General features: G+C 38.4%; 1 protein-coding gene across 3 annotated transcripts in view; it reads right to left on the bottom strand.

The window, feature by feature from the left end:
* Window positions 1-15,695, bottom strand: part of SLC17A4 (solute carrier family 17 member 4) — a 30,356-nt gene extending 14,661 nt beyond the window's left edge. Inside the window, exons 1-2 of one of the 3 annotated variants that reach the window (XM_008528131.2) lie at window positions 15,579-15,695; window positions 8,991-9,117 (exon numbers count right to left, since the gene is read on the bottom strand). In XM_008528131.2, coding sequence (XP_008526353.1) covers window positions 8,991-9,081 — 91 coding nt within the window. In that variant the 5' untranslated portion in view covers window positions 9,082-9,117; window positions 15,579-15,695. The remainder of the gene's footprint in view (window positions 1-8,990; window positions 9,118-15,578) is intronic. The other 2 variants (XM_070584232.1, XM_070584233.1) reach the window with 2 other exon arrangements.
* Window positions 15,696-16,064: the final 369 nt, after the last annotated feature.

Genomic DNA, 16,064 nt, shown 5'->3' with positions numbered 1-16,064 from the left:
GATGGAAAAAGATATTCCATGCAAATGACAAAGAAAAGAAAGCTCAGGTAGCAATACTTATATCAGACAAAATAGACTCTAAAACAAAAACTGTAAATAGAAATAAAGAAGGACACTACATAATGATAAAGGGAACAATCCAACAAGAGGATATAACACTTGTAAATATCTATGCATTCAACATAGGAGCACCTAAATATATAAAGCAGTTGTATACAGACATAAAAGGAGAAATAGACAGTCACACAATAATAGTAGGGGATTTTAACACTCCACTTATACTAATGGATAGATCATCCAAACAGAAAATCAATGAGGAAACATTGGCCTTAAATGACGTATACACCAGATGGACCTAGTAGACAAATACAGAACATTCCATCAAAAAACTGCAGAATACACATTCTTTTCAAATGAACATGGAACATTCTCCAGGATTGACCACATATTAGGCCACAAAACAAGTCTCAATAAATTGAAGAAGATTGAAATAATACCAAGCATCTTCTTTGACCACAAAGGTATGAAACTAGAAATCAACTACAGGAAGAAAATCAGAAAGGCCACAAATATATGGAGATTAAACAAAATGCTACTTAACAACAATTGGGTCAATGAAGAAATTAAAGGAGAAATCAAAAGATACCTAGAGACAAATGAAAATGAAAATACAACTTGCCAAAATCTATGGGGTACAGCAAAAGCAGTTCTAAGAGGAAAGTTTATAGCAATACAGGCCTACCTCAACAAACAAGAAAAACCCCAAATAAACAATCTAACAGTGCACCTAAGGTAACTGGAAAAAGAAGAACAAACAAAGCCCAAAATCTGTAGAAGGACAGAAATCATAAAAATCAGAGCAGAAATAAATAAAATAGTGACTGAAAAACAATAGAAAAAATCAATGAAACTAAGAGCTGGTTCTTTGAAAAGATAAACAAAATAGACAAACCCTTAGCTAGACTCACCAAGAAACAAAGAGAGAAGGCTCAAATAAACAAAATCAGAAATTAAAGAGGAGAAATTACAATGGACATCTCAGAAATACAAAAGATTATACAAGAATACTATGAAAAGTTATACCACCAATAAATTGGATAATCTAGAAAAAGTGGATAAATGCTTAGAATCATACCACCTTTCAAAACTGAATCAAGAAGAAATAGAGAATTTGAATAGACCATTCACAAGTAAGGAGATCAAAACAGAAACCAGAAACCTCCCCCAAAATAAAAGTCCAGGACAAGATAGCTTCCCTGGTGAATTCTACCAAACGTTCAAAGAAGATTTAATACCTATTCTTCTCAAACTCTTCCAAAAAATTGAAGAGAAGAAGAAGCTTCCTACCTCATTCTACAAGGCCAATGTTATCCTGATACCAAAATCAGACAAGCACAACACAAAAAAAGAAAATTACAGGCCAATATCACTGATGAACATCAATGCAAAATCCTCAACAAAATACTAGCAGATCGAATACAATACATTACAAAGATCATACACCATGATCAAGTAGGATTCATTCCATGGATGCAGGGGTGATACAACATCCGGAAATCAATTAACATGATGCACCACATCACCAAAATGAAGAATAAAAATCACACGATCATCTCAGTAGATGCAGGGAAAGCATTTGACAAGATATAGCACCCATTTATGATAAAAACTCTGAATAAAATGGGTATAGAAGGAAAGTACCTCAACGTAATAAAGGCCATATATGACAAACCCACGGTTAATATCATTCTCAATGGAGAAAAACTTAAAGCTATCCATCTAAGAACAGGACAAGGATGTCCACTTTCACCACTCTTATTTAACATAGTATTGGAAGTCCTAGCCAGAGCAATCAGACAAGAAAAAGAGTTACACAGGATCCAAATTGGAAAGGAAGAAGTGAAACTGCCACTATTTGCAGATGACATGATTTTATATACAGAAAACCCTAAGTAACCCACCAAAAAACTTTTAGAAATAATAAATGAATACAGTCAAGTTGCAGGATACAAAATCAACATACAAAAATCAGTTGCATTTGTATACACTAACAATGAAATCACAGAAATAAAAATTAAGAATACAATACCATTTATAATTGCAACAAAAAGAATAAAATATCTAGGAATAAACTTAACCAAAGAAGCAAAAGATCTGTACACTGAAAATTATGAAACATTGCTGAAAGAAACTGAAGACACAAAGAAATGGAAACGTATTCTGTGCTCTTGGATTGGAAGAATTATGTAGTTTAAATGTCCATATTTCCTAAAGTAATCTACAAATTCAATGCAATCCCTAACAAAGTTCCAACAACATTTTAACAGAAAAAGAACAAAGAATCCTAAAATTTATGTGGAGCAACAAAAGACCCTGAATAACCAAAGGAATCCTGAGAAAAAAGAACAAAGTTGGAGGTATCGCACGCCCTGATTTCAAAATATACTACAAAGTTATAGTAACCAAAACAGCATGGTACTAGCACAAAAACAGATACACTGATCAATGGAACAGAATCGAGAGCCCAGAAATAACGCCCTACCCCATCTATGGACAGCTAATTTTCTACAGGAGAGCCAAGAACATAAAATGGAAAAAAAGAAAGTCTCTTCAATAAATGGTGTTGGGAAAACTGGACAGCCGCATACAAAAGAATGAATGTAGACTATTATCTTACACCATACAAAAAAATTAACTCAAAATGGATTAAAGACTTGAGTGTACAACTTAAAACTGTTAAACTTCTAGAAGAAAACATAGGCAGTACATTCTTTGACGTTGGTCTTAGTGGCACATTTTCAAGTACCATGTCTGACCAGGCAAGGGAAACAATAGAAAAAATAAACAAACGGGACTACATCAAACTAAAAAGCTTCTTCACAGCAAAGGAAGCCTCCAGCAAGATGAAAAGACAATCTAACAATTGGGAGAAGATATTTGCAAACTATATATCTGATAAGGAGTTAATATCCAAAATATAGAAAGAACTCATGCATATCAACAACAAAAAAACTAACAACCCAATTAAAAAATAGACAAAAGATCTGAACAGAGATTTCTCCAAAGAAGATATACAGATGGCCAATAGGCACATGAAAAGATGTTCAGCATCACTAACTATCAGGAAAACACAAATCAATACTACGATGAGATATCACCTCAATCCTGTCAGAATGGCTATAATTAACAAGACAGGAAACAATAAGTATTAGAGAGGATGTGGAGAGAAGGGAACCCTCATTCACTGCTGGCGGGAGCACAAACTGGTGCAGCCACTATGGAAAACAGTATGGCAATTCCTCAAAAAATTAAGAATAAATCTACCATATGATCCAGCTATTCCACTGCTGGGTATTTTTCCAAATAACATGAAAACGCTAATGCATAAAGATACTTGCACCCCTATGTTCATTGTCGTATTATTCACAATAGCCAAGACTTGGAAGCAACCTAGGTCCCCATTAGGGATGATTAGATAAAGAATATGTGGTATATATACACAACAGAATAATACTCAACCATAAGAAATGATGAAATCTGGCCATTTGTGACAACATGGTTGGAACTTGAGGATATTATGCTAAGTGAAATAAGTCAGAAAGAGAAAGTCAAATACCATATGATCTCAGTCATAAGTAGAAGATAAAAACAATAATAAACAAACACATAGAAACAGAGATTGGATTGGTGGTTACCAGAGGGAAAGGAGGTAGGAGGCAGGAAGAAAAGGGTCACTGGCACACGTGTGTGGTGACGGATGGTTATTAATCTTTGGGTTGTGAACATGATGTAATCTGCACAGAAATTGAAATATATAATGATGTACAACTGAAATTCATATAATGTTATAAACCAGTGTTACAGCAATAAAAAAAGGACTTGGTAGGAAAAAAAGAAGATGAAATATAATAATGTACATCTGAAATTTACACAATGTAATAAACCAATATGACCCCAATAAAATAATTTTTTTTTAAATCTCAAAGAATTTTTCTAATGAAATTACCAAGACTTAATTTGTTTGTTTTAAAATGGATAACTTTTTGACAGCTTTCTCCATTTTTACGTGTTTTTTCACATGTACAATTTTTATTTTTCTTAGTCAAATTTAGAAATTATATTTTCATAGAAAATCATGTTCTTTACCTAATTTTTCCGTAATTTGCTTCTTACACATTTTAAATGCTTCTGTCTCCTTTTTCCCCATGATTACTTGTGTTTATCTCTCTGCCTGATCAGTCTGAGTAGTAGATTGCTTGTTTTATTGCTCTGAATGTCATCTTCTTTATCAAAGAATCAGTTCTTGTATAGATTTTTCATTTCAATTTCCTTCATGCTATGGGTTTAGAGTATTTCTACCTTTAAGTTGTCTATTTTGTTTTTCTACATATTTTCCTTAAAGTTGCAGATTTAGTGAATTAGTTGCTTAATTAACTTGCTTTCATTTATTCTTGTATAATCCGTTTTCTTCTCTTATTCATATCATCATCTTTTGATCCACTATCTTGCTACCGCTCTGCATTTTTCCATGACTTTTTCAAGCCTCGGCTCCATGCCAATAATTTGATTTTCTGGAGTGATCATTTCTTCCCTTGCTACTGCTAATTCTATTTTAATTCTGAAGTGACATTTTTTCCCTTTTAGCTTCCTTTCCCATCTATATTGGGTTCTTCTTTCCTATTTTCCTCTTGATTTACTTCATGCCCTCTAAGCTTTTTTTATTATTATTCTTGAGAACTTGAAGTAATTGGATATGAAAATATTCTTCAATTTCCCCAGAAAAAAAATCAGCACAGCAGTGTAATAGAATGGCTGATAATCAGACTGCTCCAATTTGAATCCAGATGATACCTCTTCACGCCTGGATGAACTAAATGAGTTACTTAATCTCTATGTGCTTGAGTTCTGGCTCCCATAAAATGGACATGATGCTAGTACAACCTTCTTTGAAAGATTGTTGTGAGGATTCAATGAATTATTTCATATAAAGTGCTTAGAACAGTGCCTGACATAGAGCTTGCACTCATTATGCAATGATCTCTCTTTTATCTAACAGATTCCTTTCCTTTTTCTTTTTTTTTTTTTGTGCTAAAGTATTTACAAAGGTCCCTTGTGGTCCACTCCTACAGTCTTGGACTATAAAGGCCAGTTGCTTGTGATTTTGTCCCCGTGTGTTGAAACCCTTGCAAAGGGCTACCTCTGCTGGTTTAAGGCCTGCTGCCATGTGTTGGTGATAGCGTGTTTGTGGGTATGAGGGAGGATGGTGTCTTGGAATTCTTTCACCAATTCAAGAGAAGCTAACTACTCTTCCATTTTAATTCTGCAATGATATTGCAGAATTTGATGAAGAGCCCCCCAAATTTCCAAGTTAATTTCTACAATCACACATGTTTTCCTCTGCTCTGTTGTGCTGGCTCCCAGATGCTAAGTTGCAGATCTTTAGAAAGACTGGTGAGCCATCAAGAGGAAAATACCAGGATGTGGGCATGTGTTAGCTTCACCTAGCACATCACAGAATTGCAGACTCTCCCTGGCCTCAGCTTGCCTGTGGTCTACCTTACCTCCTAGACACTGCCACTTCTAGCTGAGGTGTGTCTTCCCCTTTCTTCCCGTAACACTGCACCATGCTCCAAGAATGGGAGTTTTGTCAGCTCCTGGCATCCTCTCTCAATTTCACCTAAATTGCATTAAATGTATCAGTAAGCCTTCAAGTTTGTAGCGTGTGGTAAGAATAAATCCCTAATTTTAACCTACATGGAGACACCTTCTCAAATGTTGTGCTTGTTTTATTTATTTCTGTGGCTTTCAGAAAGGGATATTCTTGACTGGCCTTAGGTGGCATTGTTTCCATAGACTGGGGTATACTTACCTCCATGTGGGCTTTTGATAGGGAGAAAGGAAGCTGTGCCTGATAGGGTTTGTCAATTCTCACTGCCATCCCTGCCATTCTAAGTTCTCCACAGTAACAGAGGAGCAAATACCTGGAAACTACAATCCTCAATCTGTAGTGCAAGCAGGATTCCAATAAGATTCTATTAATGAGGGCGTTCTGGCAATGTTTGGAAGTCTGAACACCATGAGAAGCCATTAAGCCGCAGAGGCATCTACAAGTAGGTGTATGAGGATCAGTGATGGGAGACATGGGGTTTTTGCTTGTGGCCTTTGTGTGTTCTCCTGAAAATTGCCCACTCTGTGCTGCACGTGAACATTAGCAGTGTCTCATCCATTCTGCAATTCTGGATTTCCTGAAAGTGGCTAACCTGACTTCTGCTTCTCCAGCCATCCAAAGTCTGTGGAATCTTCCAGTCGCCTATAGTAAACCTCTTTCTTCTTGAAATACCTAGAGTGGCTTCTTTTTCTGATTGAACCTGACAGAAGCTCATGGTCTCTGGGAGAAAAGGGAATAGAAAGGTCAGTTTGATATATGCCCCTCTCCTGGCCCCATGAACCTGTAACTGAGCCTGATAGAGAGAAACCACGGACCTTCTGGCAGAACCTGAAAGTCCAGCTTTTTTCACCCAGGTCTCTAGGGATACAGGAGCATAAGCAGCTCTGCTATGTGGCCAGGTGACCAAATGCGACATATAATGGGGGAGGGGGGCCTTCCCCCATGTCCCATGGAATGCCTGAATTTGGTTCTCTGGGTGTCTTAGAAGCACAGCCATGCCCAGCAAAGATGTCAGTAGCCTTTAGGGGACCTGCTGCCTAGAGAAAGCCCCAGCAGTGTCCTGAAGGTATGATACAGAGGACCCAGCAGTACCCAGTGAGTGTGGGCCAGACAGAGAGACAAGAGAGGAAAATTGATATTGGACACTGTGGCTGATGAAGCAGCCAACAGGGCTTATTCATAAGCACTTGTGAGAAATACTAGGAGACTGACCAAAATAACCAGGTGGGACTTTGAGGAGTAGTTGGGATTTTGCCTTATCAGATGGGATAAGACTTAGCCAAAAAAGGATTAATACTAGGGGCTGGCCCCGTGGCCGAGTGGTTAAGTTCGCGCGCTCCGCTGCAGGCGGCCCAGTGTTTCGTCTGTTCGAATCCTGGGTGCGGGCATGGCACTGCTCATCAGGCCACGCTGAGGCGGCGTCCCACATGCCACAACTAGAAGGACTCACAACTAAGAACATACAACTATGTACTGGGGGGCTTTGGGGGGAAAAAGGAAAAAAATAAAATCTTTAAAAAGAAAAAAAAGGATTAATACTAGAAGCATGATGTGACAGGCTGGGGTCGAGTGGGTTACAAAGATATTGCCTGACATCCCACAGCTAGAAGGACCTGCAACTAAGATATACAACTGTGTACAGGGTGGGGTTGGGGAGATAAAGCAGAAAAAGAAAAGGAAAAAAAAAAGATATTGCCTGCTACAGCTGTAGCTCCTAGAGTGGTCACCAGAGGACTAAGCAGCATAGTGAGGTGGATGGCCTAGAAGACACTAGAAGAAACCATAATGACCACAAAGGGGTCTCACTTTAGACAAATTATCACAGAGAGTTCCAATGACTGACAAAAGGTGGACTGAGGAGGGGACACCGTGTGAGAGATAATAATGATAGCTACAGTTTATATAATGTTTACTATGTGCCAGGCATTGTTCTAAATGGTTTACGTATTATAACTAATTTAATCCACATGGAAATCCTATGAAGTAGCTACTGTTATTGTCATCTCATTTTTACAAATAAGGGAACTAAGACACAGAAAGTTTAAGTAACTTGCCTAAGGTCACATAGCTCATAAATGGCAAAAATCAGAATTACAAACACTGGCAGTCTAGTTCTCATGCGTACTTTCACTCAACATGCCATATTGTGCCATGGAAAATTTTTATATATAAGTTCTTTATATTATTGGGGCTGGCCCGGTGGTGCAGTGGTTAAATGCGCACTTTCCGCTTCTCAGTGGCCCAGGGTTCGCCGGTTTGGATCTTGGAAGCAGACATGGCACCACTTGGCACGCCATGCTGTGGTAGGCATCCCACATATAAAGTAGAGGAAGATGAGCATGGATGTTAGCTCAGGGCCAGTCTTCCTCAGCAAAAAGAGGAAGACTGGCAGTAGTTAGCTCAGGGCTAATCTTCCTCAAAAAAAAAAAAAAGTTCTTTATATTACTGATTTTGAGAGAGAAAGAATTAGGATAGGAGAATTTGGCCAATTGTATAGCCCAATAGGCTTCTGAATATTTAGAAATGGATGAGATCTTAGAGGTACAAGAGTCAAACTCTTCCATTTTACAGATGAGGAAGCTGAGGCAATGGAACAGTATTCATTCCAGGTCAAATGATAGTTAACCGTGGCGTGAGTATCAGAACGAGCGTCTCCTGATTTCTTCTTTGATGAATAAGATGAGGAGAACCTTCTTTTCCTTAACACATACTGACTTCCCAGCAGACATTCTGGCTAAAATGTTAAGTATTGCAAAGCATTCCATCTCGCTTAGTGTCTTGCTTTTTAAAGGCATTATCTTATGAAAAGCCTATATCCTTAAGAGAATTCATGAATACCATAGTTAAAAGTCATTAAGAATTTAGAATAAGATAAACTGTTCAACAGTTTTCGTTATGACATATTATAGAAAAACACTAAGTTTTAATATAGATGAGAGGGAGGAAGAGAAGTGGCTTCTATGACATGTTGCAAAGGAAAAATTTGTTCTCTGTGAGGCAGGGCTAGATCTAATATGTGAAAAGAGATCTAATGGGATGCTCCCTGGACTTAAAATCAGAAACGTCAAGATTGCTTTCCATATTTTCTACTTTGTGTCTGCTCTGAATCTTTCCCTTCTTCTATAAATAATGTCTTGATACCTACTTATCCTATATACCTTCAAGGTTTCTTGCAAGAAACGAAATAATTCTCAATAAAAATGCTTTGTAGTTTTATAGAATTCTTGGCAGTTGGTAGTAGCAAGAAGATTCTATATATCACCAAAAGGGAAGTCAAGGTAACATAGATTCAGTTGCATGCACAACCAGCACATGATTTTACCTTTCCTGGAGGTTTGCACTTGAGCCATGTTTAAATTACCATCGTTGGAAATATCTCCCACTGTGGCCTTGGCTTCTGCTCTAGTAGACATTTTGGTTCACTTCTCCTAGGGACTGGTATTTACCAACTGAAATAAAAGAATGAAAAATACAGAATACAAATAAAGAGAGAAAAATGTCCTATATCATACATGAGACTGCCTCAATTCTTCTAAGAACTAGGAGGAAATGTTTGGTGGGAAAAGTGCTAGATTATGGTTCAGGACACCTGGTCTGTCATCCAGACTCTACCACTAGACAATCGTGTGGCCTTGGGAAGGTCACAGTGAACCTGGGTCTTAGTCTCTGCTTCTCTAGAATGAGGGATCTGGCCTGGATTGCCTCAATGGATTATAATATTCTTTCCAGCTCTATGTTCCCATGTCTCTCAACTGATACCAGTATCAACTGCATTTTAAAACTTGACAATCTTGAGTGAGCCCTGGTGGCCTAGCGGTTAAGTTTAGCACACTCTGCCTCAGCAGCCCGGGTTTGGTTCCCAGGCGCAGACCTACAACACTTGCCTGTCAGTGGCCATGCTTTGGTGGCAGCTCACATACCAAAAAAGAAGAAGATTGGCAACAGGTGTTAGCTTAGGGCAAATCTTCCTCAGCAAAAAGAGGAAGATTGGCAATAGATGTTAGTTCAGGGTGAATCTTCCTCAGCAAAAAAACAAACTTGACAATCTTATTTCAAATTTCACCTGGAAGATTCCAATAGATTAAATTACCTACATAGCAATAAATATCCCCATGGATGTAACGAAAAGTTAGAGGATTGAGCCAACTCTTCGGTGACCCTGAGACTGGAGTAGGGAGGAGGCATCAATTTCAGTGATGCAGGGGCTTGAGATCTAAGCCCCTGTGGGGATGAAGGATGAAGCTTGAGGCCCATGCCAAGAAGACAACTATAATGGAATCCTAATCTAGAGCCAGAAGCCTCAAAGGAGTTCAAAACTGACTTAAAGAGGCTCTTCCCCTTGCAACAGCAAGACACTGACAACTTTCATCTACCTTGTTCTGATCTCTGGTTTGAAAATAAAGAGCCTCTCCTGAAAACTCCAAAAGTTCTTAGCTATGTTATGGGGAGTTGGAAGTTAGACATCACACTGTCTTCATCATCTGAGAACTCTTCCTCAGCTGAAAAATGTAACAAAGAATTGAACACAGGCTGATTTGTTCAACAGAGATCATCACACAGAACTACCGAAGATGCAGCTCCACTTAATATGACTTCAAGATCCAAAACGGTAAACACTCAAAGAAGTGATCATCCAGAACAAGTCCTCAGACTCAACACACAGCAGACTTAAACTGCTGAGAACTTCCAAAAATAGAATAAACTGATAAATACATTATACAAGCATGCTTAAAATAACTGGGGAAATAAAAGATAGACTCTAAAATGTAGGCAGGTACTAAAAGAAGAACAGACAGATTTAAGAAAATATCACTTGAAATACAAAAGAAAAATTTAGGCATGGAAATTAGAAATGAAGTGACCAGACATAGCTAATGAATTAGTGAAATATAAGGTAGAACTAAGTAAATTATACAGAATAAAGCTCTGTGAGATAAGGGGGTATGATAGCAAAGTTAAAAGACCTGGAAAATGGAGCAAAAAAGTCCGACATATGTTGAATAAGACTTCTAGGAGGAGAAAATAAAGAGAATTGAAGAGAGGCAATACTTTAAGAAATATTGAATACAGCTTTTCTAGAATAGGTGAAACACAAGATTCCTCAGATTCAGGAACCACACTGAGTCTCACACCAGAGAAATGAAATTAAACCTATACCTAGACATATTATAAGGATACTGCAGGATACAAAAAGCACAAAACTTATTTATAATAATGTACATCAGAAAAAGTCATTGACAGAAGGGGAAAAATTAATCACAGTATGATATCAGATAAGGCAGTCGTGTTTTTTAAACTTTTTCAAGATAATAAAAAAAGACAAAATATAGGCAAATGGATAAAGAGTAGGTAACTATTAGAACAATATACAAATAAAGATGAAGAAGAAACATGGGAAAAGGCACTCTGCCTATCAAGGACATGGAAATTAAAAGAACAAGATCTCACTATTTCTTACCCTTTATTTAAAAGCCTTTCATCACCAAGTTTAGGCAGAAGTGTAAGGAAATAAGCTGTTGTTTGTGAGAGTCAAATAGCATCCTTCCATTTGGTATTACTGCTTCATGGCATCTGCCAGAGAACGATATGCACAGCCACACAAAAGAATATGTTCCATGCACTAATGATCATTAATATTTGAATAGTTAAATAAAGTACATGTAATTTTTGGAATACTATACAGCCATCCAAAGAATTTATCTTTATATAAAAGCATATAAAGATTTAAAAGACCTATTAGGTTAAAAAAATAAAGCTGTATAATAATAAGTTAAAGATCATAATATGAGTAAAACGTACAAACACATAATATTACATTATGTAATTTATGTGTTTATAAGTGAATAGAAAACTATGAAAAGAAAAATTGTAGCACTGAAACAGTGACAGCTCTCAGGTACATTGTCCGGAGCTCTGGTTTTAAACTTAAGATGCATTAATCTGGTAACACTGACATCTTTATGGAAGAGAATGGAGAGGGCCATTCCCTTGGGGAGGAATGGCCATGTGGAAATTTAATTTTATCTGTGGTGTTTAAACGTGTTACAGCAATAGTGTATTTGTGAATTATTACTGTGATTTAAAAACACATTTAAAACAGCAACAACTAAAAGCTGTCACAAAAAACTGTGGTAGCAATGTGTGGAGTGTGGGATGCTTTCTTCCTAACTGACACTTTCAGAAATTGTATGCACTAGTGCATATGTGCATGGTAACGTGTATGTGTGAGTGTAACTGGATGTTAAAATGGGACTCTTCAATTAGACTGAACCCATACTATTTTGAGAAGAAAATAAAAGTGTTGCCTCCATTCTAAAGTGATGAGAGACCACTATGCAGGACTTGAGAAGCAGGGGGCTGTTGAGCCCACTTCAAAGGCACAAACTGACTGAGATGAAGAAGCTAAGAGAGAATTTCTTTCGAGAATGGTGCTGGTGTGCTCTGTCACTGATTCACCCTGTCTCCATGAAAGAGGGGAGGAGGGCTCTGCCTCTAACTTCAAGTCAAATGATGGGGCCACCTGCAAGGGAATCTCCAGAGAGCTTGACTTATGTCCCCTGGGGGTTTGTGTGTGTGTGCCTGTATGTGTATGTATGAGAAGGGGACTGGTGAGCGACACATGACTCAGAATCTAAGGGCATGACTCTGTGACTATTGACCTGAGGCTGCAGAGCAGAGACAGGGCCCACACCACCCTGAGAGGTTGTGATACCTCCCACAGCAGCAGGTGCAAAGATGCACAGAGACCTGTAGGTTCCTTCTGAACGAGATGTGGATGAACAGAGGTCCAGGTTACAGCTTTTAAAAATTCTGCCCAAGAGAACTGTCTAGAGGGGCCACATGATCCCAAAAGAGGCGGGAGGGACTGCAGGATACTCCACAGCTGAGGGAGGAATAGTAAAGGCTTAGCAGTGGACATGCATCACTCATGACATGGGAGAGATGAATGTGTGTTCCCAATGGGGAACTCTCTAAAGGATTTCAGCATTGAACATCCACTCAAGCCCAGAGAACACCAGTGCCAGATCACAAGAGTCCACAAAACCCACACTTCCTGCTTGTTACCAACCATCCCTCTATCTCCCTAACTGCCAGCTCTAGAAGCCTCAGCTAGCAAGAGGGGTGAGGGAAGGGGCTGACAGAGAAAGGGAACAAGAAGCCAAACCAAATGACTGCCCTCACCACAAGCCCAAGCTGGAGATGGGGAGAAACTCTACTTTTAGATAAAGTTTGCAATTTTGTGCTTTTCATTGGACTGGACCTGTTAATTACAATATGAGATTATTAGGAAGCTGAAAACAACCAATGGACTTTCTACTCTCTGAAAATGATCAGAGAAGTTACGGGGCCAAGCAGATGTAAAGGGATGTGAGGGCGGGGCAGGGGTTGCTGGTGAAATTAAATCGTTTACACTTCCTCTCTACAGAGCACTACTTTTATTAATATAAAAGCAAATATAGACCTGATTCTTTGATGGTATTGCTTTTAACTATAAGTTTGGAAACATTGCGTAATGTCTGTGCATGTCACCACTAAGATTGTTCAGTGGCTAACAGACAGACAAGTTGCCTCATTACATTATTCAAAAGCACAGATGTTAGACAAAGGAGCCCTCTAGTCCACACTGGCATTCAGAAACAAACTGCAAGTTGAACTGAAATCCAAATCGATGCTCATTGGCAGAATAGAACGGCTCTGGTAACCCTGAGAAGAAACTCATCAAATGAAGAGACTGAACATTCTGCTGTAAAAGTAGTTTGCTTATCATATCTGACCACACCTAGAATACTTAGTTGAATTAAAAAGATTACATCAATCACAGAGATTGAAGACAAAACTTTCAGAGAAACATTTTTTTCCCCAGGGTTATATAAACACTCTTTTAATGTACTAGTGCCTAAGATTTCACTGACCACTAGTTTATTCATTGATTCAGTAAATATTTGTTGAACTAATGAAGAGAATGTTCTGCTTCTTTAGCTCTGTCTCTTGCATTTACGACTGAAGTTCTCATGAATTACCCCCTTTCTATACTTCTTACGACAGAGGCACTTGTGGTTTTTCTGGTAACCAGCAATAAATTTTACGTGATGTCTCATATGTTGTCCACAGCTGCATCCTTTGCCCTACATCAGCTTTGTTCTACCTTCACCCTCCACTGCCAACTTCCACTACCTTGTTAACTCTTGAAAAGCCTCCAGGAGGGACACAATAAGAAAAAAAGTAAGAATGACATTTGCTATAAAGAAAATGAGAGTAGTAGTGACAGTGACTAAGTAACTAGAATCATGAGAAGAGGGCAATTACTTTGCCAAGTCTAACTACTTTACCTGGTTGTATGAGAAAGTTATTTCTGAGCTGAAATGGAAATGATGAGAAAGAAGACACTCTGAACAAGAGCATTCCAAGCAAAGCAACCAACAAGTTTTTCCAGTGTGGCCAATGCAAAGTGAGTGAGGAGGTTAATGGTGGGAGATGAGATCAAAGTGGTGGTCAGACGCCACACCATGTAGGGTTCTATAGGCGAGGTAAGGGGACTGGATTTACCTTGGCTGCTGTGTGGTGTATGGTCTATAAGGAACAAGACTAGGAACCAAGAGACTCAGAAAGATGCTATTGTAGTCACCTGTGCAAGACTTGATAGTGTCTGGCCTAGGCTGGTCATGGTGTGAAAGACTAGATTGAGGATCTGTTTTGGAGCTTGAGCCAATAAGAATTGCTAATGAGGTGGGTAGGGTCATGAGAGAAAGGGGGGAATCATTGGAGACTTCTATATTTATGGTGTGAGCAAATGAGTAAATGGTGTTGTGGTCAACGGGGATGGGGAAATGAGCAAGAGGGGAGCAGATTTCCAGAAGAAAAACAAGACATTCCTTTTGGACATGTTGGATTTAAGACATCTGTTAAACCCAAAAGGGAATATTGCCAAGTAGGCATTGTGTCTATAAGTCTGTAGCTTGGGACAGAGGGTCCTGGTAGAAATATAAATTTGAAAGTCATCAGCCTTATCTATTTTTTTAGAGACTAGGTAAATGAAAAAGACTAGCAAAGATATTGAGCTATTCCTATATCAATTTACTGTCACTTTCTCCGGCCAAGACTGATTCTGCATCTATTCCCTTTGCATTAACATATATCCTGCTCTTCTGCTATTCACCAGTTCATCCTAGAATGAGACTTTTCCTTAAGGTGCCACGTAGAGCTATTAAAAGCTCAAATGTTGTCTCTCTCTGGTTTCAGCACTGAACATTTCCTCCATATAAGAAGTCGCTCATGGATCCTATTCATAGCTCCAAAATGAAAGTCCTCTGCCCCAAATTACTTACCCATTAATTACTTCCGAAAGCCATGAGATTTCATTTTGCTTTACTTTTTCCCATACATAAATTCATTGGAAAGATCTGGTCTGTTTTGGTTAATTTGATCTTTTAGCCATGATGAAAATCTTCCTCTGCCAGAATTCAGGATTTACATTTATTGTCTCACCATAGATGTGATCAGTGGTGTTTTTTAAATTAACACATCCCATAAAAACAAGTCCAATATATGAATCTTAAGCTGCAGGTCATCTAGTCTAGTTCCAATATTTGAATGATATTAACCCTTAAAAGTATAACTTAAAATTTCTGGTTCACCTCCGGATGTTTCAGATAATTCCGACTCTCTCTTTCTGTGGTTATTCTTTGGATGATTTTACTCCCTGGAGTATTATTCCCTGGAGTTCTGGGGCTCTTATTTCTTTTAGAAAAAAGAATGTCCTCTCTCACTTTGCAGAATTATATCAGGACTTCTTGTCCCCATCCCCACAATCTCCACTCCAAAACAGCCAATTAAGCTTTTCCCTATGGGAAAAAGACCCATTCCCACCATCTCAACAGCAAAATATTAAGGGGAAAAGATTAAGGCTAACCTGAGGCAGGTAGCGTGCAGGGTCCTCATTTCTTTCAAATAAATTTCTGTATGCTTTCAAAATTTTCTAATCCCCAGGAGGTAAATGATTACTCAAAACCTTTAGCACTTACATTATCAAATGTGAGGATTTTATTGGCTCAATGGCTTAATTTTTAACTTTACTTTTACTGTTTGTTGACAAGCAGGTCAAACTCACCAAACCTTCCTCATGCTTCAAACCCAGCTGAGGTTATTTACATCTTCCCTGACCTTCCAATCAGAAGCAATGCTCCTTTTTATAGGATCCTGACACTCCATGCCCTTGTTTACAGCGCTGTCACCTTCTCTGGTCTCTCAGGGTTATTATATTCTTCATGAGAATGGGGAATGTCTTGTCCCTTTGGAGTCCTCTCTCTACCATCCTCCTGTTTAATAGACCTAGGCTCTCCACAGAGTGGAGATTTAAAATATTTTGGTTGACTTCAGTGATTTTTCTGGTTTTCTG

Source organism: Equus przewalskii, chromosome 19 (assembly GCF_037783145.1).
Source record: "Equus przewalskii isolate Varuska chromosome 19, EquPr2, whole genome shotgun sequence".
In the NCBI taxonomy this organism is placed as follows: domain Eukaryota; kingdom Metazoa; phylum Chordata; class Mammalia; order Perissodactyla; family Equidae; genus Equus; species Equus przewalskii.
The sequence above is the reverse complement of the archived record's forward strand: the minus strand, read 5'-3'. Positions and strand labels throughout refer to the sequence as shown.